This window comes from Sinocyclocheilus rhinocerous, unplaced genomic scaffold, assembly GCF_001515625.1.
Source record: "Sinocyclocheilus rhinocerous isolate Xijiao unplaced genomic scaffold, SAMN03320098_v1.1 scaffold1157, whole genome shotgun sequence".
In the NCBI taxonomy this organism is placed as follows: Eukaryota; Metazoa; Chordata; class Actinopteri; order Cypriniformes; family Cyprinidae; genus Sinocyclocheilus; species Sinocyclocheilus rhinocerous.
Genome location: NW_015631716.1, coordinates 1,198,266 through 1,219,059, shown reverse-complemented (window position 1 = coordinate 1,219,059; position 20,794 = coordinate 1,198,266). Strand labels below are relative to the sequence as shown.

At 37.6% G+C, this 20,794-nt stretch overlaps 2 protein-coding genes and 1 long non-coding RNA gene across 3 annotated transcripts; all 3 read right to left on the bottom strand.

Moving 5' to 3' along the window:
• Window positions 1-1,214: 1,214 nt before the first annotated feature.
• On the bottom strand, window positions 1,215-18,704 carry LOC107741877 (uncharacterized). The gene is made up of 3 exons (XR_001640245.1): window positions 18,621-18,704; window positions 2,239-2,241; window positions 1,215-1,225 (listed from the first exon to the last, which is right to left on the bottom strand). It is a non-coding gene; the product is annotated as an uncharacterized LOC107741877 (long non-coding RNA).
• nkx2.1 (NK2 homeobox 1) lies at window positions 4,621-6,150 on the bottom strand. The gene is made up of 2 exons (XM_016554674.1): window positions 5,784-6,150; window positions 4,621-5,288 (listed from the first exon to the last, which is right to left on the bottom strand). Exons 1-2 carry the CDS (start codon window positions 6,148-6,150, stop codon window positions 4,621-4,623), a joined length of 1,035 nt encoding a protein of 344 aa, XP_016410160.1.
• Window positions 12,862-13,782, bottom strand: LOC107741876 (homeobox protein Nkx-2.8-like). Its single transcript, XM_016554675.1, has 2 exons — window positions 13,590-13,782; window positions 12,862-13,385 (listed from the first exon to the last, which is right to left on the bottom strand). Exons 1-2 carry the CDS (start codon window positions 13,738-13,740, stop codon window positions 12,862-12,864), a joined length of 675 nt encoding a protein of 224 aa, XP_016410161.1. The 5' UTR covers window positions 13,741-13,782.
• Window positions 18,705-20,794: the final 2,090 nt, after the last annotated feature.

Genomic DNA, 20,794 nt, shown 5'->3' with positions numbered 1-20,794 from the left:
CAGTTAATGTGTAATTGTGCCATTTGCCATGCGCATATCAGATGAAGCTGGTACACCTAAGAATGAGGTGCTGGAAGTCGTACACGAAATCCAGTCTTGGTTCATCTTAATTTCTTTTTGTTACTTTCCTTTTACAGACCCCATTTTAGATATATTTAGATTAAACACGGAAGATGCATTCGAAAACTGGAGTTTTCTACGAAGAGCACTTCTTTGTCCGTTTTTGAGCAGAGGCTTACTATTCTGTAGTTTTAAAGACTCAAAGTAATTCAGTGCAGCAGTACCGACAAAGAGAGATTTGCTTTATGTGGCTGTATAACTGTAAACGATTTCGTCTTTATATAATTTAATGCCAAATTTGATCTCATCTCAGTTTTAAGTGTGTTAAGCGACTTGTAGTGCTTTTCCTTACTCATATCGCAGTGTTTGCCTTAAATTCACCGCATATCTTGCGCTGTTGTGTGTCAAGAATAGAGTTTGTATCAAGCTGAAATGCAGTGTTGGATCGACTTTGGACCGTTCTCGCCTGACTTTGTTTTGGACTGTAAATTGTCCAATTAAGCATTTCATTTAAACCTATACGCTTGTGGTTTTAAGTTATACTTTTGCAATTTTACTTTAAAACTGATGTATTTGGAAATAAAGCTATTATTAATTAAGTATAGTTTACATGGCAATGCTAGCGGAAGAAACTTCAGCACCACGGACAGCTCCAGAGCAAATGACATAATGCGAACTAAAAATACTACATAATGTGGGCTAATCATTACATAACCTTACTTTTCGAAGGTGCCCGAAACAGGTTTGTTTTGTGTGGACATGTTTCAAGTCAGCGGTGTAAATAAAAGATGATCGCTTGAGTAAAAGCAATTGACATGATTATTGGTTATTAGTGTAAGCATAAAGACTTATTGTTCTGACACTTATCTGATGTTTACATTTGCGTTGTACGTGAACACGAAGTTTCTTTATGCTCTTTAAAAATCTTAGTGGGACATTGCTCTTAAATCCATATAATTATTCATTCTGCATTAAAAACCTTATTATATGAATAATGTCAAATGATTAAGTCCAAACTTTGTGGTTTATCTATAAGATTCAGTACAAAATACGCTATAAATGCAGATAGTGTATATCAACCCCTTTCTCCGAACTACATAGTAGAATAAGCAGGGAACGAACCTCAGAAATCCTAACTCTAATATGATTGCGTTGGGATTGGGGTCTAATTGCAGGGAGGTGACTGGGACCTTTGCACCCAAAGCCTCGAGGACAGTCCGCAGTTGTGCAACGTCTGTTGAGTGAGAGTGATGAGAGCATACACGCTTCCAACAAGTCATTTTCAACAGCTACAAGCTCCACACAAAGACCACACACCGAGCCTCAGACATGTTAATGTAATCTGGAGTCTTTCAGAGGAGCTCTAACAAAACGAATCTCCGAAATTCTAATAGACTCTTTCGGCGCCGGTAGATTGCTGTGGAAAGTGATTGAATTTGCACAACGGATCAAAGAGAAAATCTTACTTGCCTATAAAATGAACATTTATTTTATGTGTGTGGTTAATCAATTTATCCAGCCTTGCGATGAAAGTACGCACGGTTAGGATAGCAGACATCCGTCTAAATACTTAAGGTTATTAACATTGCAGTGATGTAATAGGCACACTTTCAATTTTCGCTCATTGTAAATTAAAGTAAACTTTATAAATATGATATCTTGTCACTATGGCTAACATGCCTTTTAAATGAACGAATATTTAAAATTCTCAAACCAATTTTTTTTTAAGGTTGGGTGAAATTAAAAATATCAAATAATATTCGCCCATTGATCTTGTATTTGTAGACACTGTATAGACATTGCTAACAGTTTTAGGTGGAGGTTACATATAATTGAATATCAGTGCAAGTAAAAGAAGCATCTGTAGGCCTTCGAAAGTATAATTTCGGACATAATCGACAAAATGATCTGTTGATTTAACGACCCTTCACAGAAAAGAAGAGCTCCATTACAATCAGTGAGTCATTAAAACGCGCGCCCCACTGCCCGCTTATTGGCGCGAGAGCTTCACATAAATACATCCATCAGTTGAAGGTTTACTACATGCAGAGAGTTTTATTTGCGATTAAAAGGCACAAAAATCCAGGCGAGAACAGCAACAAGGGCCATACCGAGCATTTGGACTAATGGCCTAGTTGTACAAGTTTTGCTTTGCATCAAAAGTTAAATTAGCGCTACTAGCTGTTGAAGCATAGCCTATAAAATATCAGGCCAAATAGTGCACAGTTTACTACAGTCTTTTTTTTCTTCCCACAAATAACCGAGAGTTATACACACTAAGATCAATCAATGTAATGCAACTCTGGTTTGTCAAGCAAAAAGAAACTTGGGCAATAAAATGATTGAACACAACATCCATCACAACGTTGGGGTTAATCGCAGGCAAGTACAGTCTTGTTCTAGAAATATTATTTTGGTTATTATTATAAGGGCAAAAGAACAGTGCAATTATGTCATAAAAGCAACAATGATATCAATTGTTTCGTTTTGAAAAAAGTTATTAAAAAAAAATAAATTAAACAAAGCTGAAACTTGAATTTTATAATTTCAATATAATTGAAAAGTTAAATATATATATAGCCACATAAACGATAATTATGGTTCCTAAATCTGCATGCCATAGACTACCATTCCTTGTGACCACGCAGGCAAGAAAAAAACAAATCTATAAAAGAGTTTATAAATCACAAATGTCCAATATGTTCTTCGAAAAGAGAGTCATGCACGCCAAAAAATGAAGGGATAAATAATTAGAATGCTACGGAAGAAAGAAAAAGAAAGAAAGAAAGAAAGAAAGTCAATGACACGCGACTTTTCTGTCCACAATCCCCAATTGTGGGCTATTTATTTAATTCTGAACTGGCCAAAAGGTGTAATGGAAATATCTTTTTCATATTTAATTTAATTTAATTTTCTTTCTTTTCTTTTTCTTACTTGGCATAGCAAGTCCCACATACACAGAGAAACACACGACACGCACTTTCAAACGTTCTAGCAGGCACCACAGGCAATCTTACCGCGCCCCTCAGATGTTGACGGTCTTTATCAATGCGTAAACACGGTGGCATTTGATTTTACCTCTGATCTTCACAAACACGGTATTGATGGACGGCGCTCTGATAAGTGTGTTTATTTCGTCTTGCAAAGTTATTGAGGAGAATGCTGCTGTTTGTACAGCGATGTGATTGATAAGTTAGCTTTTAGGAGCGCTTGTTTGATGTGAGTTTCTCTCAAGGAGTGGAGACCTCACCTGCACTGACTCATTCTCTTACGACAAAGAACAAGCTCCAAAAAGAAATCTCTACAAAAACGTTTTCTTGGAAAAAGTAATAGATTACAACGTACTTAATAGGTTAAATCCAATTAGCTTGGCATCTAAAACTGATTGTTGCAAAACGTTTTTACAATCAAATTGGTATGAAACATTAGTATATGATATATGTGCATTTTATAATATTTAATAATTGTTTTGTGCAAAAAATGCACAAAACTCGTGTTTCATTTTGCACGTAAATAGATCCCTGGTTTCTTCAGTTGTACAAACATATTTATACACGACGCAAAATTTACTTCCAACACATTTAGGCTACCAATATTTGGCGTTTGACTCCATGGGTGTTGCAACACAGAAAACTACAGAACTATTTGCAGAATGGACACTTTACTCGGAGGCCTGTGATGCAGAAATCCAGCTCCACAAACCTGTCACACTGAAGGGAGATCCAATACAAAACAGTAGAAATCGTCGATTTCAAACAATGAGCGACTGCAGCAAAAATCCTTCTAATGCGTGTTCAGAAAGCTTGTACAAATTTAATGGCTGGTTGTGTGGAAGCTTGATGACTTTTAAACTAGTTTTCTTGAAGAAACAAAAGCGTTAAATTGGTCAGGTCCCACTTTTAGCACCGCCGAGTGATTGATTCTTACACCCACATTTAAAACAAACGTATTGTTAAGCTATTGTCATTATTGTCATAATTTATTAATATGATTGTATGACTGCGTTTAAGTCAAATATCTATATAAGTTACAAGAAAATTAAACGTACAAATAACAATAAAACTGAAAAAACATGTGACCCTTGATATCGATAAAAATTATGTACAATATACATATCGCTAAAAACTATGTAATCAGTCCAAACCTTTTACAGAAATATACAAGCTACGTTTTACAGTGAAATCTATAAGAAATCATGAAAGGTATTTAGCAGTCTAACTGTGAGGGGAGATGTCTTCATTGTCGGGACTTTTTTTTTAAATCCAACAGGATGACAGAATATTTGATTTTAGTGTTTAAATCAGTCTCCATTTAAAATCTAGTGTATATAAATAATTCCATCTTCTTAATGGTGTTTTGGGCTCATCCTCAAAATAAAAGATTTGATACCTTTGACATTTGGCAATCCCCGTGTTGCTTGTAGCCTTGTCATTTCTCCCTCCAGAAAGGAGACAATGCTTTCAGAGCGCAACCACTGTTCTCATGGTCTTTTTGAGCAGGGTATACAGATTATCTGCATCCACCTGTCATTTTGTTATTGTGTTATTGTCTGTTCCGATGTCACCATGTCCTGCCATAAAGCAGAGCGGAGCAGGGCAAGGCAGCTCCATACTCGGAACCAGAAGAGTTCAGGTGTGACAGGCCGGATACCTGGGTTTGGAGAGATGGGGGGCTTGCAGCATGTTGACCCAGATCTGGGGACTGGCCGGCGCTGCCTACCTGCTGACTTTGATGCTGGCCCATTGAAGAACTGTTATTGGACATAATCATGACGTTTCCCCCCTGGTGATGGTGGTTTTGTACACCAGTGTTGGGTGTATGGCTGCTGCCTTGGCATGGCTTTCCGTCTTTCACCAACACCGGCACGGCCACCCGCCGTGGAGACTGTTGCTGACAGGAGCCATTGTCTTGTTGCATTTGCTGCTGGGACACTTTGTCCTTGGCCTGCCTTTTCATCTTATATCGGTGGTTTTGAAACCAAATTTTAACTTGAGTCGGAGTCAGGTGAATCATGCTGGCCAGATGTTCCCTCTCCGGCGCGGAGAGGTACTTCTGCTGCTTGAAGCGTCGCTCAAGCTCGTACACCTGCGCCTGGGAGAAGAGTACTCGTCTCTTCCTGCGAGGCGTGCTGGTCAGCGGACCCATGCCTTTGCCAACATCCGCCAGTGAACTCAGCGTGCTCATGCTGCCCATATTCATACCAGACGGGGAACCCATGAAACGAGAGACTGCAAAAAGAACAGTCCTATTTAGCTTTGCAATTTAACAACAGCAAACACAAAATCAGTATCAGTAATTAAATACAAATAATGAATAGAAAAAACACAAAAGCTCCTTGGCTCAGTGAGCTACAACAAGATAGCAAGATGAGAGAATATATATATATATATAGTGATTGTGCACAATTACGCAATCGTCTCTTGTTTAAATTCCTAGTTTTGGACAAACACTGGAACTGCAGTTAGGAGTCTGTTCATTGTTGCAGTTTGTTTGGGTTTAGATAAAACACCTGGCACGTTTAACGTGAGGTTGGCTTAACATATTTCCCCTCAGTACTGTCATAAGCCCCACGTTCACTTGGACACTTGGAGATTTACAAAACAGCATAAGTTAAAAACAATTGTAGCTGACATGTTTAATACACTGAATACATTTTCAAATAGCTATCATTCAAAATTCACAAACAGTTCTTGCAAATACAATAAAATGTCGATTTCACGTACTTGTAGAGAAGCGTGGGTCGGGATTCGTTCCGTACCAGCTGGTGGCCGTCGTGCTGCCTCTCATGCCGTCTTGATAGGCCGGCAGGTCGCTCATGTTGCCCAAATTCCCGTTACAGTAGCCCCCCATGGCTGTATGTGACAGCTGGGAAACTCCAGCTGCAGTCATGTGGTAGGCAGCGGGTACTGTTCCATTGTGGCCCATGTGGTGCTGCTGCATCGCCGCTTGCGTGACTTGGGGTTGTCTGTACGAGGCAAGAGGAGCCCCCAAGTTGTTCCCCTCCATACTCACTTTTTTGTAGCTCTCTTCAAGAGGACTTAAGATATCGGATACAGAAAAAGGAGTCGTATGCTTAGGGCTCATCGACATTGTTCTGTGTTGGAAAGGGAGAAATTAGAAGGCAAGGCAATCTCTCCTTCTTTTTTTGGCCAGCTCCTCTGTTCCTGTTGTTTCACCGTCGCTGCAGCAGGATGGAAACGTATGAGTGTGCACTGGAGTCCGCCTTAATTGGTTTGAGTGGGAGCTCGAAGCTGACTTTCGTTTGTTTTAGCTTGGTGCCAGGTTTAAGGCTTCCATCAGAGGCGGGGCATCAGCAGCCAGGGCAACAATACAAAGCAGCGCTATCATCTGTGCACCCACGCGCAATTTCTTTCACGCGGTCTTCAACTACCCATGCCTTCCCCCAACCCCGAACACATTTAAGCATGTAACAACACATGTGCGTAAATTTAATTCGTCCAGAGTTAATTTTCCGCGCGAGGCTGTTTATGTTGCGGCAGCGAGGCTTGCAAGAACGGCAAGGAACACAGCAAAGGATGAAATATTGACAGTTGGAGTGGTGTTTATAAGGGCGCCTTGATGTGAGTGCATATGCGGACTTCAGACTCTGAGAACCACTCAGTTTCTGAAAAAAGCCTTATAGTGATTGTGCACAATTACGCAATCGTCTCTTGTTTAAATTCCTAGTTTTGGACAAACACTGGAACTGCAGTTAGGAGTCTGTTCATTGTTGCAGTTTGTTTGGGTTTAGATAAAACACCTGGCACGTTTAACGTGAGGTTGGCTTAACATATTTCCCCTCAGTACTGTCATAAGCCCCACGTTCACTTGGACACTTGGAGATTTACAAAACAGCATAAGTTAAAAACAATTGTAGCTGACATGTTTAATACACTGAATACATTTTCAAATAGCTATCATTCAAAATTCACAAACAGTTCTTGCAAATACAATAAAATGTCGATTTCACGTACTTGTAGAGAAGCGTGGGTCGGGATTCGTTCCGTACCAGCTGGTGGCCGTCGTGCTGCCTCTCATGCCGTCTTGATAGGCCGGCAGGTCGCTCATGTTGCCCAAAAAGCCTGAGTTGAACTACTGACTTTTAATGGCCACAAGAGGCTTCTGGTGATTGCAGGCGTGTTTGTACTATGCTCCATCGTACTCAAACATGCAAAGGGCTCTTGCGACGAGTCAGGAACACTGACTGACAAATAAATAAATACATATGCGCGTGTTAAGAGGCCAAGTAAATGATCAAGCCCCTTTCCGTTTGATATTATTGGACATAGGCAGAGTATCGTCCAAATTCCCATCCACTCGGCCGAGACACGCGGTACTGAGGAAAATGAACTCGGGAGGCTCACAGGTAAAGTTAACGACGCTGAAGTAAGTAAGTCCTGAAGTAACTCCGCGTGAGTTCAACAATGCATTGCTTACCAGTGCGCATCGTCCCGACGCCCTAGGTCTTTCACAGTATAGTTGGACAGAAAAACAGTTTTACAGAATCGAATCTGGATATATGTATAATTGGATAGTAAACTTAACGAAATCGGTTTTGAGAGATTTGTTTTACAAAACAGACTATTTTCATTTCATACCATTCTTTATTATTATAAATGACAACAACGACGAGAACAACACCAATAATAATAATAATAATAATAATAATAATAATTATTATTATTATTTTATTATTATTCCATCATGTTTCTATTTTAACAAATATAAAAACTAAATTTGTAGCTATTTGCAAAACAACGTGTTGTCTTATGCTACTCTCGTAGAATCTAATAGAACTGTTACAACTAATAATAGGATGCAATAAATTTTTTTTCTTTCGTCCAGCTAGGATATAGCAAAATGTGTGGCGCTAAAATTAACTTACTTACAATAACACCAATTCAGACTGAAATATTTGGTGTAAACTTTCGTTTTTCTGCGTTCGTTCAGAGTCTCCTCTAAACGCCGCAACCTTCTAAACAGCTAAACAAAATGTAACGGTATAAGTTAAAAAAAAAAATCTTAAGCAAATTTAGATGGGAACCATCTCATGGTCTAGCGGTCAGAGATTACAACGACTAGTTTATTATTTCAATGTGCAATAGAGTTAAGGCTAAATAAACATTAAACAACATTTTTCTCTTTCCAAAATACCTTTTAATTTACAGTCGCTCATCTAAAGACCCAAAAATGCTACAAAAATTAGTCGGTGACTGATTAAGAGATTATTGTGAGTATAAAATCAGGGAATACAAATTCTGACGCATTTTTTATTTTACTGCAGTTTTTTTAACGTTTGCTGTCGGAATTCAAAAGTCAATGGCAAATTTCTTTACGTTACGCATTTCTTTGTTTCTTTGCGATCTTATAGAACACTTCAAGTGTTAATATGAACCAGCTGCCCTGAAGAGCCAGGATTGGGAACACACACAAAAAGGTCAACCCATGCATATATTTAACTTATCCTATGCCTAATAAATCTAATAAAACTCAGATTGGCATAATAATACCAAAGAAGACCAAAAGATATGCATGACGCAGAATAATAACATATGTCATAAACTATTAGGATGAGCCAACAAACGTTTAACAGGGGGGAATAGCCTACAGCGTCTTCTGGTGGTCACTGATGAATATTTGACAAAACGAAAAAGCTTTATGTTCGAGTGTACATCGTAGACTGATCATTTTAGTTTTATGAAATGCCACAGCACATTAGACATTTTTTACAGTCTCGGGAAAAAAAAATCTTGGTTAATTTTAATTCGTAACATTACGAATATTTACATAGCCTAATAGTAGCGTTCACACCTTTGGCCAGTAGCTACTCAAACTTTATAGAACACTTGTCACCTTTCAAAGTTAAATGACATTTTTATCATCCTTAAACTAGAGGAAAACTACGCATTTCTCTAGTTTGAAGTTAGCACAGGTGGGCATAATTTGTGCACCAGTGATGATAATCGCGCGTGCAATTATAGCAATTAGTGTCAAAACTATGGGGCGTCTAACGTTGCTCTCAAGGTGTTCGGCCTACTTGATCCAGTTTACATATATTATATTATATTATATTATATTATATTATATTATATTATATAGGCCTACAAGTCCGACTTTCTAACCATTAGGCCACGACTGCCCCCAAGGAGGCTTTAAGGTGGGACGGGAGTGATGCTGATGCTCATCAGATGCAGTAAATATTGACAGCAGAGTACACAAACTTTAGACTCCACGGTGCTATTGTGACATCTAGTGGAGAGTGGCAACCATGCCGTTTGTACAGGGACACCTCATGCGAGAGAGCTGCATGGGAATATTCGTTTCCTTCTGAGTTCAGATCAGTTTAAACTCACCACAGGAAGTTTTTAACCTCAAGGTGGCAGAGTGGCACCGCTTACAGCAGGCAACCGAACGCGTGGACATTACTTGTTGGTGATGTCACGCCTTTTCCCCCGCTGTTTCACTTTGTAGTTAAACTAGTGATATCAGACCAACTAGGGGCATAAAAACGCATTTGTAATGACACGTAAAATGTATTTAGCCTTTATTTACACGGCACACAGTCGTTTCTGTGAAGAGTTATTCAAAAAGCAGAATGATAACAATGGTTCCTAATAATTCAAGCTTTACTTTCTTAATCATGTCTTGATAAATATCAACAAAACATCGCTTCTACCAGATTAGCATATAGTATAACTTTAACCTCATAAGACCCTGCGGCCTCATATGAGGACATTATATTTTTGTGAATTTCTCTGAGACTGTACATGCCACAGTTTTAAGTCTGGATGTCCTGTACAGAGCACATTCAGGGCTTTTCAGAGATACTAAATGTTTGGATGTTTCACTATGACCACTCCCTCTCCTTGGTCTTTCGGCCTACTTGATCCAGTTTACAAAAGGCTCTCTTAATTATCTTAATCAGGCTCACTCCTCTCTTCTGGAGTACGGCTATCATGGCCAATTAACGGCAATTAGTAGTAGGCCTATGCTTTGTCTTGTTTTTAATATATTTTTCTATTGACAGTCCGGACAATTATGTTCAGCACTGCCTGGGTGGCGAATGTTTTCAATATGCACACACACACACACACACACACACACACACACACACACGTTATATTGCAGAAAAAGTAAGCAGTTATTCTGAATTCAGCTTGTGTGTTTGTACAGAAGATGTTGCCATTTTTTATCGCATGGAAACTGTGCTTTTAAAAGCCAGAATGTCAGTAGGAATGAATGTCCAGTGGAAAATATGCTCTACTGTGTATTAGGTGCATGAAGGCACATTTGGGCAGCTTTCTGAGATTTCTCGCAGCGTTAGCAAGGGCTGTTTAATGCGTAACAATGGACTGAGGGAGAAATGATGACAGAGCTCCTGATATGAGATAACAGCCTTTGTGCTTTTGTGTGTTTGATTGCTCCCTCTCCTTGGTCTTCAAAAATGTCTGAAATTAATTTAGTGACACTCTTATGGAAATATGATAATATTTTGTAACTATCATTTAAATCGGACTGATTTTTAAACTGTGTGTCATAAATCAACATCTCAGGAAAATGTTATGGGGTTTCAAATCAAAATATGGCTTTCTGTTACAAAACGGGACGTTGATTTCATACATGTCTCATAGTTGAGAATCATCTTTATACAAAGTTTGATAAAAAAAAAAAATCTTGAACACTAAAAGTGTATTGGTGATTTTAAAAAAATCAATTGTTTTTGTCTATGCATGTTCATTCATGTCTTTTTATTTTTTTTTAAAGAAATTGAGTCCCGATGTCCTCTACCGAGGACATAGCATAACTGATGAATAAAATATCATTTTAAATACATTTTTTTAACATTATTTTTAATGCTCTAAACAATGTAAAGAAATGGAAAAAAACTAACTTTTTCCTAAAACTTTTTTCTCGGGTCTTAAGAGGTTAATAGGTTTATCTGGTGTGGTCAAATAATCAGTTTTTGTTACAGGCATTTCTATGTATCAACTGCATTTAATTTCATTTTCTTTCAGTGTATTTAGTGAAAGGTAAACGATTCTTCGCAGCAGGTGATTTAAATCTTAAATCAAGAAACAATTAGGTAATCCTACTTTAGAGAAAAACATAAATTCATAAGCGCAGTTGCGTTCTATGTTATTCCAAGTTGTTGTGGCCAAGTCTCGCCATAAACCAGCGGAGACCTCTCAAAGCCTGTCTTTGTCACTCCCCAAACCCAACGACTTTTAAAACTCCATTGTCTTGTTAAAGCCCATAAATTTGTCACCCGGGACTGATTAAACATCACGAGAATTGAGACGCTGCGGATTTTGTCTAGGTCCCTTTGGGAACCACACAATGGTCCTTTCAGAGGACGACATAAAAAAGTGTTTTAGGGAAGATGTAGAGAAGAGAGCGCTGCGGTCAGTCCCCTCCATATGTATTACAAGGTGGCCTGAGAGAAGGGACAAAAGGCCAGGTGACAAGGATGATACTAACTGGGTCGTTGAATTAACTGGGACAAGCTCGGGATTGCGAAAGCACGAGAAAACACGCCTCTTGCATTAATGTTATGACAATGATCACCCTCTTTTAAAATATGGAGAGGACAGTGAGTTGCCTGAACTTTCTAAAGTCACAGTGCCATTTGTCACAAACCGCTGCTTAATTTATTTTTGGATGTGTTGGGGTAACAATTTTAAGAACATCTAACAACTTCTGTTTTCTTATTTAGTCCCTAAGCTTTAACTAGCACTCAAATACGCTTAAAAACAACATTAATATTTCGTATCCCGTAAAAAAGACGAAAAAAGCCAGAATGTGAAAATTTCAGATTTACACAAGAATCAATGACCATTGTGCTGCATTTCTTACTCAGTGTTTACCTACTATGCTGAGTCTTAAATAAGGGTTCTTTCTTTATTTTCTAAAGTCACAGTGCCATTTGTCACAAACCGCTGCTTAATTTATTTTTGGATGTGTTGGGGTAACAATTTTAAGAACATCTAACAACTTCTGTTTTCTTATTTAGTCCCTAAGCTTTAACTAGCACTCAAATACGCTTAAAAACAACATTAATATTTCGTATCCAGTAAAAAAGACGAAAAAAGCCAGAATGTGAAAATTTCAGATTTACACAAGAATCAATGACCATTGTGCTGCATTCCTTACTCAGTGTTTACCTACTATGCTGTTAGTTCAGTCTGAGATCTTTTGTACAAACAGTATGTAACAATTGCAGGGATTAACAAAAAGGTGAACGAATTAAACATTTGTTGCCTAAAAATACTTCTTAGAGGAGAAATGACATATTTTAAAATCTGTATGGTTAAAAGGAGTGATTTTAAGCATACTGAATATTTAGTATAATGTGAATAAACCAACAATAATTTGAACAATTCAAACGACTATAAATTGCTAAAAATTTATTTTTTTATTCTCAGTTTTTTTTGTTGTAATACACATAACACTTTAAGATGATGCAATTTCATCAAATTATAGCACTACAATATTCACAATATAAAACATAAAACATTTTTCTCACTGATATATAATCTTTTGGTTTAGAACAAATACAAACAGTTCAACAACACACTATCTAGGCAATTATGCACAACGTCAGTTAATACAAAAATCTTACAAAGACTAAATAGAACATATAATATGTGCAAACAGCATTTATTTTTATCTTATCAACGCTGAGAGTTTCTACTTTAATAGACCTAACACTTTATGCAGTTAAAAACAACTTGAATCAAGAGGAATCCATGCGCTGTCCTGTGGGGTAAGTCCCGAAAATAGTTCGAGTGGTCTAAGTGAGTCTCACCAAACACAAAAGTGGTGACGGGAGGCCGCTGTGTTGGTAAAGTGCTGGTATGTGGGGAAAAGCGCGAAGGGCGTCTGTTGCTGTAAAGACTGGAAACCTTGAACGCTGAAGGGTGAGGATGGTACTGTTGGTGGAACGATGCAGCTTCCTTTTTCCGCATCAATAGTACAGTTCTGATACGGTTTGCCATCTCGGACCAAAATGGGCACCACGACTCTGCGTAGCACTGGAAGCTGATTGAGGTCCTGAGCGCACTCTATCCGCGCTCTCTTCATTTTGTATCTGTGGTTTTGGAACCAGATCTTCACCTGCGTGGGCGTGAGGCGTAGCAGGTGCGCGAGCTGCTCTCGTTCTGGAGCGGACAGGTACCGCTGCTGACGAAAGCGTCTCTCCAGTTCATACGTCTGAGCCTTGGAGAACAACACGCGACGCTTCTTCCGCTTTTCATGCTCTGTATCCACTGAAAGCACACCTGGCCCGGTGGAGTCTGGGGAAGCCTCAAGGTTGCTTTCGTCTGACGCTAAATAAAATAAATAAAAATTAGTCGTTATATATCTACCCTCTGAGAAGAAAGCCCATATGTGTGTTTATGTGCTTTACAGTTACTACCTGTAACATGTAGAAAATACACTATACAATAATATCTCGTGCTATGATATGAATAATTGGATGCCCATAAACCTTTTTTCTTAAAATTGATTAGAAAATGTTTTTAAGAACTTACATATATGTTCTCTGTCGTTTTCAGTGCAGGACGAGTAAGGTGAGACGGAGAAGGAGTCCACTGGAGAATGGTGCGCGATGCTCTCGGTGTCATTTTCTGGCAAATCCAAAATACTTCTCACAGTGAAACGGAACTTGTTAGAAATAGCCATCTGTAGCGCTGGATTGCTGTTAGTTCCAGGACTGGTTCTCGATCTTGAAGAGCTATCCTCGGTCGCGCAGTGCTGAAGTGATGTGTGCGTTCTCAAGACGCTGCATCCAAGTGACAATGTGTACACTGATGTCGCGGTGTTTATATAAACAACACTTGGTGGTTGCTTTGAGGCCTCTCCTCCTTATGGGTTCTAAGTATACCTCAATGACTCGTGTACTTAAATCCCTGTAATGGTAGGTGTGAACTCGGCAAAGAATAGCCCGTTATTTTCACAATGATGGAGGGTAACACTCTTCATCATTACTGATTCGTCCGAATTCGTGAAAAGTGGGAAACAGATAATGGTAATTGTTGAGGCTGAATCACGTCTTGGGTGGCAAGTGACAACAAGAGCCCTCCCTTCTTTTTCCCCCTCAAATAACGGATATTTGCATACAAAGTGATCCATTAGCGTCCCAGAGTTGGTTTACCTAATTCGTTTATTGGGGTATTGTCGTTTATTGCAGGTGTTATTGCACAAACACGGGTTAAATGTGCACTCTCTCAGTACAGTGGGGTGATAGTTATTTCATGGTAATTAAAGGGATAGTTTAGTTTCAGTTGCTGGTCCCCATTGACTATATGGAAAGTATGGAAAAAACACACACTAAGCAAGTCATTGGGGACCAGCAGGACCTTTAATGAAATTTATATATTCGTGGCTATTGGAAAAGGAGCTTGCCCTTTGTGTACTGTAAAATCACACAAAATCCTTATTGCTTTTTGAAATTGAAAGAATGTTTCCTTACAGCTATATCCGACATTACACTAGAACATTGATATTTATGCTTTTATGTCAGTTGTGTTTAACTTAGCAGGTCATTTCTTCCTAACAAGCGAGAAATCTGAAATAACTACAGAATAAAGAACTTGGGAAAAGATCCAGACATCAAGGAGACAGTAATATTTCGTTATGGACTTTTGCTTACTCCTGCACCTCACCAGTAAGTGCACGATGCATATTATTGGGTTCGGATGATTCCCGAGACTGCCTTAGAGCGCGCTCTGGATGACTGCATAGACCCTCCCAAACAGAGTGGGTATCCGTTCTCGTCTAGTCGTCCTGGGTGGTCGGGCGAAAAAAGGAACACAAATACATGCCAACCAGCGACCGGGAACAAAAGAGGGAAATGTAGCCCCGCGTCCGAGACCCGTTGGAAGCATTTGTTCCAGTCAAGATTTTGCATTTGTTCAGTCCTGAAATAATGCTTGATTGACGCCCCCGCACAATGTCCTTTAACTTTCTCGAATAAATCCGTGCTTGTTTCTTGTTGTCATGGTTTTGAATGGAGCCGAACGGGATCTGGGCAACTATCTACTGCTACACGTCTAGCTGCTTACGTCTATACTGAATTATTAGTTATGCGTTTTCAAACGGAATTAAAAGACTTTTCGTTTCCATAAAACTTCAAGCTGTCTCCCGATTAATCAGAGTCTTTTAAAATACGTTTCCATTTATTTAAATAGGCTACAACATTTCTCTAAATGTAAAATTACTCTAAATGTAAAATGAGATTTTTATAGGCTAATGATTATTTTTTTGTTATATAAGGTTTGATTCTAAATAGCGTTTGCCGGTTAGTAACTGCTACATGCTGCATCCACGTATCGATGTTAACCTGAATAAAGCGAGTCAAAATGTTTGCCAAGCTCTTGGAATTTTGACGCACGCTCTCAGAGAATAAATAAAGCCTCGTGTAGGCACACAGTTTAGTTTCTAATGACCTCTCGTATCTCCTTAATCTATTAGACACCCACAGATAGAAGTATGCTTGAGGAAAAGTGTGTACTCTCAAATACCCAAGAGCTCTTCAGTGTCAAATATTTACCCTTGTTGTTTGACTTCTCAAACCCAAGGAGTAAAACAACAAGAATTAGAGAATAATCTACAGAAAGAAACATTTCCGCGTGAAAAGCAACCAACAAAAAATGAATGTTTTATGAGATTTAAATATGGCTTCGTCGGGGTACATACAAACTGCAATAATTAAACTAAAAATATCTGATTTAAAATTATATAATTAGGCTGTACATTAAAACTCTAACACTTCTGTAAACTCTTTAACAATCTGTACATGCTTTTTGCAAGACTTTGAGCACATTTTCACTAAGAAAATAAAACTGAATGCACTCTGAATTTTAGTATATCCTAATATTCCCAAGTGTTTGTTGCTCAGGATGCTTTAGATAAATCCTGGTGTCTTGAAAAAGAGTAAAGCCAAATAAACATTAAAAACAAACAAAGAAAAAAAAAAGAATAAATAAATAAACAATGTAAGTGTTTTCAACAATGTTCATCTAAACCCGTTTCAACGGAAGACAATAATTATTTAAATATGATTTAATATGACTATTTAATATGATCATGTAGTATTTATTATGTTATTTAATATTAATTTAACAAGCTTAATTTTAAGGGTCAGGGCAGAAATAGCCCCTTAAACTAACTGCATAACGTAGCAGCCCCACATTTTTTTTGCCATATTAATACTTACAAGGATTCGCCCAAAAATGAATTATTTACTGTCATTTCTTTCCAAACCTGTATGACTTACTTTCTTCTGTGGAACACAAAAGAAGATATTTTGAGAAATGTCTCAGTGTTTTGCACATACAATGAAAAAAAATCTCATACAGTTTTGCAACAAAATGAGCGTGAGTAAATGATGCCAGAATTTTCACTTCTGTGTGAACTTAGAAGACAGAAAGGCATCTGTGATCTTTAAGGTAATGGTCTTCATACAGATCACACACTTACTAGAAATGACATTTGGAACAGTATAAAAAAAAATTAGCAAAAAATATTTATGCTATTTTAAGAAAATAAAAAATTAATATAGGCTATTTCTGTGTTACTGTGTATCAAGCACTGATTCTAATCCACACACACACACACACACACACACACACACACACACACAGAGATTATCCAACAATCTTACACGTTTAAAAAGTATTTCTAATATTTCATGCATCTAGAATCAATTATCAATTACCACAAGTTGAAACACAGAGCTTTAAAACCCAAGAGTTCAACCCTAAAATCAGAAGACAACTGCAGTTTAGGTAAGCAAATATCACATAGGCCTATAGGCTACTTCAACAACTTAATATTTATTAGGAATGTTTTAATTAAACAAGTGTGAACAACTGCAGATCTCTTAAGCACACTCAGGTAATGCACTTGCGCAAATATAGCGCTTGAGTGAGAAAAGACATTCCATTTTGCAAATAAATCTTGCATCTATTCTTCCGTCCTCACATCATCAGGAAAGAATAGGGGATGCACCCAGTTAACAGACAGTGGGCGGTCCGTGGGCGTGTCGTCTGGGGCTGACACGAACTGGCAAGTGTAGCTCATTGCTGTGACAGGTTATTTTTAAAAAGAGGCGAGTCCTGATACGTCTTGCCCAAACTTCCAGTTTCAACAGGAATTAATAGTATTCATTTAAAAAAAAAAAAAAAATCTGAATTTATGTACCCATTTGTCTCTGCTGAATCGTTAAACACCCAAAAAAGATAATCTGAAGTAACGTCAAATGACTTTGAATTAATTCCAAGTTTAACGATGACCTAGCCAATCGATGCACAGCATTGTACTCAGAGCACTTATAAATCTACAAGGATTTTCAAATGGGCCTATAAGATGCTTTGGAACATTTCACGACACCATTGGATCAGAACTTTTAAGACATTTTTCGTGCGAGATTAAGAACATTTGTTCACTTTCCCATTCAGTCATTATGTTATAAATATGTAATTAACCAGACTGAAAAAAAATGTTAGTAGTTTGACAGATGACTACATAGTGCTAGAATAATTAGTTGCCTGCAAATTAGCTTTATACGGTGAAAAACGATATTATTCAACCAGACAATCCATGTACTTTTAAGGCTTATTGTAATACGATTCACCTGTTGGGGGTGCTCCAGGACCAGTATTGGGAAACACTGTTGCTGCAGAATTGGGATCTTCTGTGGTCTTCTACTGTACATCAAACACGACAATACGACGTACAGTAGATGTGCCAAGTGGATGCTGCACACTGGTGGTGGTTGAGGAGAGACCCCCCACATGATTGTAAAGCGCTTTGGGTGTACAATAATACACAATAAAGCGCTATATAAATGCATCATTTATTCACTAATTCATTCATTCAGTAAGTGATGTTCTTCTGTATAACCCTGTGGTAAGGCATGATGAGTTTAGTTTTTAGTTTTAATCTTTTGCTTGCTTACTTGTATATTGCAAGTTCATAAAAAAAAAAATGCTGGGTTAAAAACAACCCAAGCGCTCATGGGTGAAATATGGACAAACCCAGCGATTGTGTTGTTTTGATTGGGTTAAATGTTTAATCCAACCTTCTGAGTAGTTTTATTTAACTCAACTATTGCTTAAAAATTACTATATTTCTTGCTTAAAATGAACCCAAAATAGGTTGGAAATTAACACTTATTAATATGTTCAATAAATGAACATCTATTAATGTTGAATATATAATAAACATTTTTAATTGCTTATTAATAAATGTTCACCTTTTGATTATTGCTGATGCCTCTAGTAATTATGTGTCTGATTTTTAATTTACAACCTATTTTGGGCTGGGTCAAAACAGGTGAATGTGATTTCACCAAGTACAACATGTTCCCGGATCAACGTCCTTGTTGATCCTGGAACAACATCCCAATCAACCAGATTTGAGGAACAAGTTTACAGGAAATGTCAGTTTTTAGGCTTACAACAAGGGTTAGGTGCTTCTACACCTCTGTTATTCAGCTATCATTTCCCTCTGATTTAGGGATAAATTATGGGTAGGGGTAGGTATAGGGGTAGGAAAACAATATGTTATTGGACAGTAATGTTGTCCCAGGATCAACAAAAGATGGTGATCCAGGAACATGTCTGATTTGGCAAAATCACAGCGACCGTCAAAACAACCCAGTCTATACCCAGCGCTGGGTTGTATTTAACCCAGCAGTTTTTAGAGTGCATGTATAGGCTACTGCAAGTATATATATGCTTGTATATTTATTTTCGTCCGCAAATTATGTAAACTGTATGTTTAGAATATGACAGCAGGGAGAATTCGGGTACAGTGGGTTAAGGTGAACATGTACAATACTCTTTTTTCTCATCCATGTACTAGCGAAAAGTGAACAGCAGAGGGAGTTACTTCCCCATCATTGTCTCACCCTGAAGACGTTAAAAGGAACCGCTAAGATCGCAATGGAAAGTTTTCTGATGCGACAATGAAGAGGTTCAATAAAGTAGAAACTGAGGTATGCCACTTTTTTTTTTTTTTTTGAAGAATGTCAAAATTACACCACCATGCCTCTGCAACCAAATTCAAAATCATAATTGATTTGTTTTTGAGGATCTCGGTACAAACGTAAAGAGAAGTTGGAAATTAAAGTAAATAAATAATAATAATAAAAAAACATAAATAAATAAATAAAAAATAAGGAAGTACAACATTTTAAATTTGACTGTGGGATAGGCCAACAGCATTTTCAGCAGCTGAATTAAACAGTAGTCCGTGTACAATAGGCTATATGAAATATAGAATGAAAACGTTCGTGTTAATTTTTGATGTATTAGGGTGAACTAGGTTGGAATGCAATCTTTAATGCTAATCAAATACAGGTGGAGAAACTAAAAGCTGTCGATGTGATCGATGCTTAAAACCATCATAAATATTGTTGGTTTTGTCCCTCTAAATCCCGAAATGGCCCCAAAACACCCATCGTCAGTCTGCGAAAGTCCTCATTAAGGCCGGATTTTAGTTACAGGAGCAGTCAACATTTCAGAGGTGTTAACTTGCAAAGCAGTTTAACAGTGTCAATTCCATTTGGTAGATAAAAGTTATGGTTATCAGTTGATCCTTTTAAATTGTAAATAATACCTTTTAATTGAGTAATGTAATACAGACAATTGTATACACATTTTATACAATTAATAATTTATGCAACAACGTACTCTTATCTATAAAACGTAACTTAAACTTTTTGGAATCTTATAGCAATTAGATTTTTACTCAGTAACAACTTAGATAATTGATTGGTTTATTGTAGCTTATTTTAAAAATTATTATCACTATTATTATTATTATTTTGTTTCCATTAACTGCCACATTACCGCGACCAGTTTTATTTAAAACTCGTATAAAACCGCAATGTTATCGATGCTTGTGACATGCTGTCACTGACAGAGCAGAGGTTAGTTGCATAAACATAGTCACTATATTAAGACTGTGTCTTAAGAACTGGTTTGACTAGCAGTTAACCAAGTGGTGATCAGTTTTACTTTTTGGATTCAAATTAGACCATTCTTCGTTTTTATATAACTGATTTCAAAAAGTTATGACAGGTCTTGCAGGAAAAAAAAATAGATGACTAACTTTTAAGACTGTCTATAACCAGTTTATGCAACCGGCCATTGAAAGTGACCATACAGAAAAACTGGGCCCACGATTCTCAGCGTCCTTGTGACTCATCTGGAAAGTCCACGGTTGGCCTAACCGATCTTTTTTTTTCTAGAGACAACTTTCTCTCGTTGTAGACCCCGAAGAAGGGGCGGATTTAGTGAATTGGGGGCCCCAGGCAAAATATAGATCAAACTTGAGGCTCCTTTTTTGTTGTGATGCTTGCTGCTGCACAATGGTGCCCATAGTTGTATCCAGTGTTTCTACATTTTTCATGTACATGTTATAATGGCTTTCTTTCATGTTGTAGACCACGAAATAGCAATTGATTTACAGTTGAGATACAGGTTTTCACAAAAACAAAATAAATGATAAAATGATAAACCTCACAATTTAGCCTTTAAACTTTTTTTTGCAGGAGGCGCTTTTGGAACGTCAGAAATATAGCGGTTTCCCCGGTAACGGCTTTAGCTCCGCTCATAAAAGCGACTTTATAAGATAAAATGAAAATGCCATCAAAAGTTTTCTGAAGGCAGTCAGTTCCCTCAGAGATTTCATTCATATAAAAACTTGAATTAGTGAGAATGAGAAA

Excerpts from the sequence above, each read along its gene's own strand:
- nkx2.1 (XM_016554674.1), bottom strand. The coding sequence starts at position 6,150 with ATGTCGATGAGCCCTAAGCATACGACTCCTTTTTCTGTATCCGATATC. Across the intron at positions 5,289-5,783 it reads CGACCCACGCTTCTCTACAA|TCTCTCGTTTCATGGGTTCC; the intron begins GTACGTGAAATC and ends TTCTTTTTGCAG.
- LOC107741876 (XM_016554675.1), bottom strand. The coding sequence starts at position 13,740 with ATGGCTATTTCTAACAAGTTCCGTTTCACTGTGAGAAGTATTTTGGAT. Across the intron at positions 13,386-13,589 it reads AAACGACAGAGAACATATAT|CGTCAGACGAAAGCAACCTT; the intron begins GTAAGTTCTTAA and ends TATTTTATTTAG.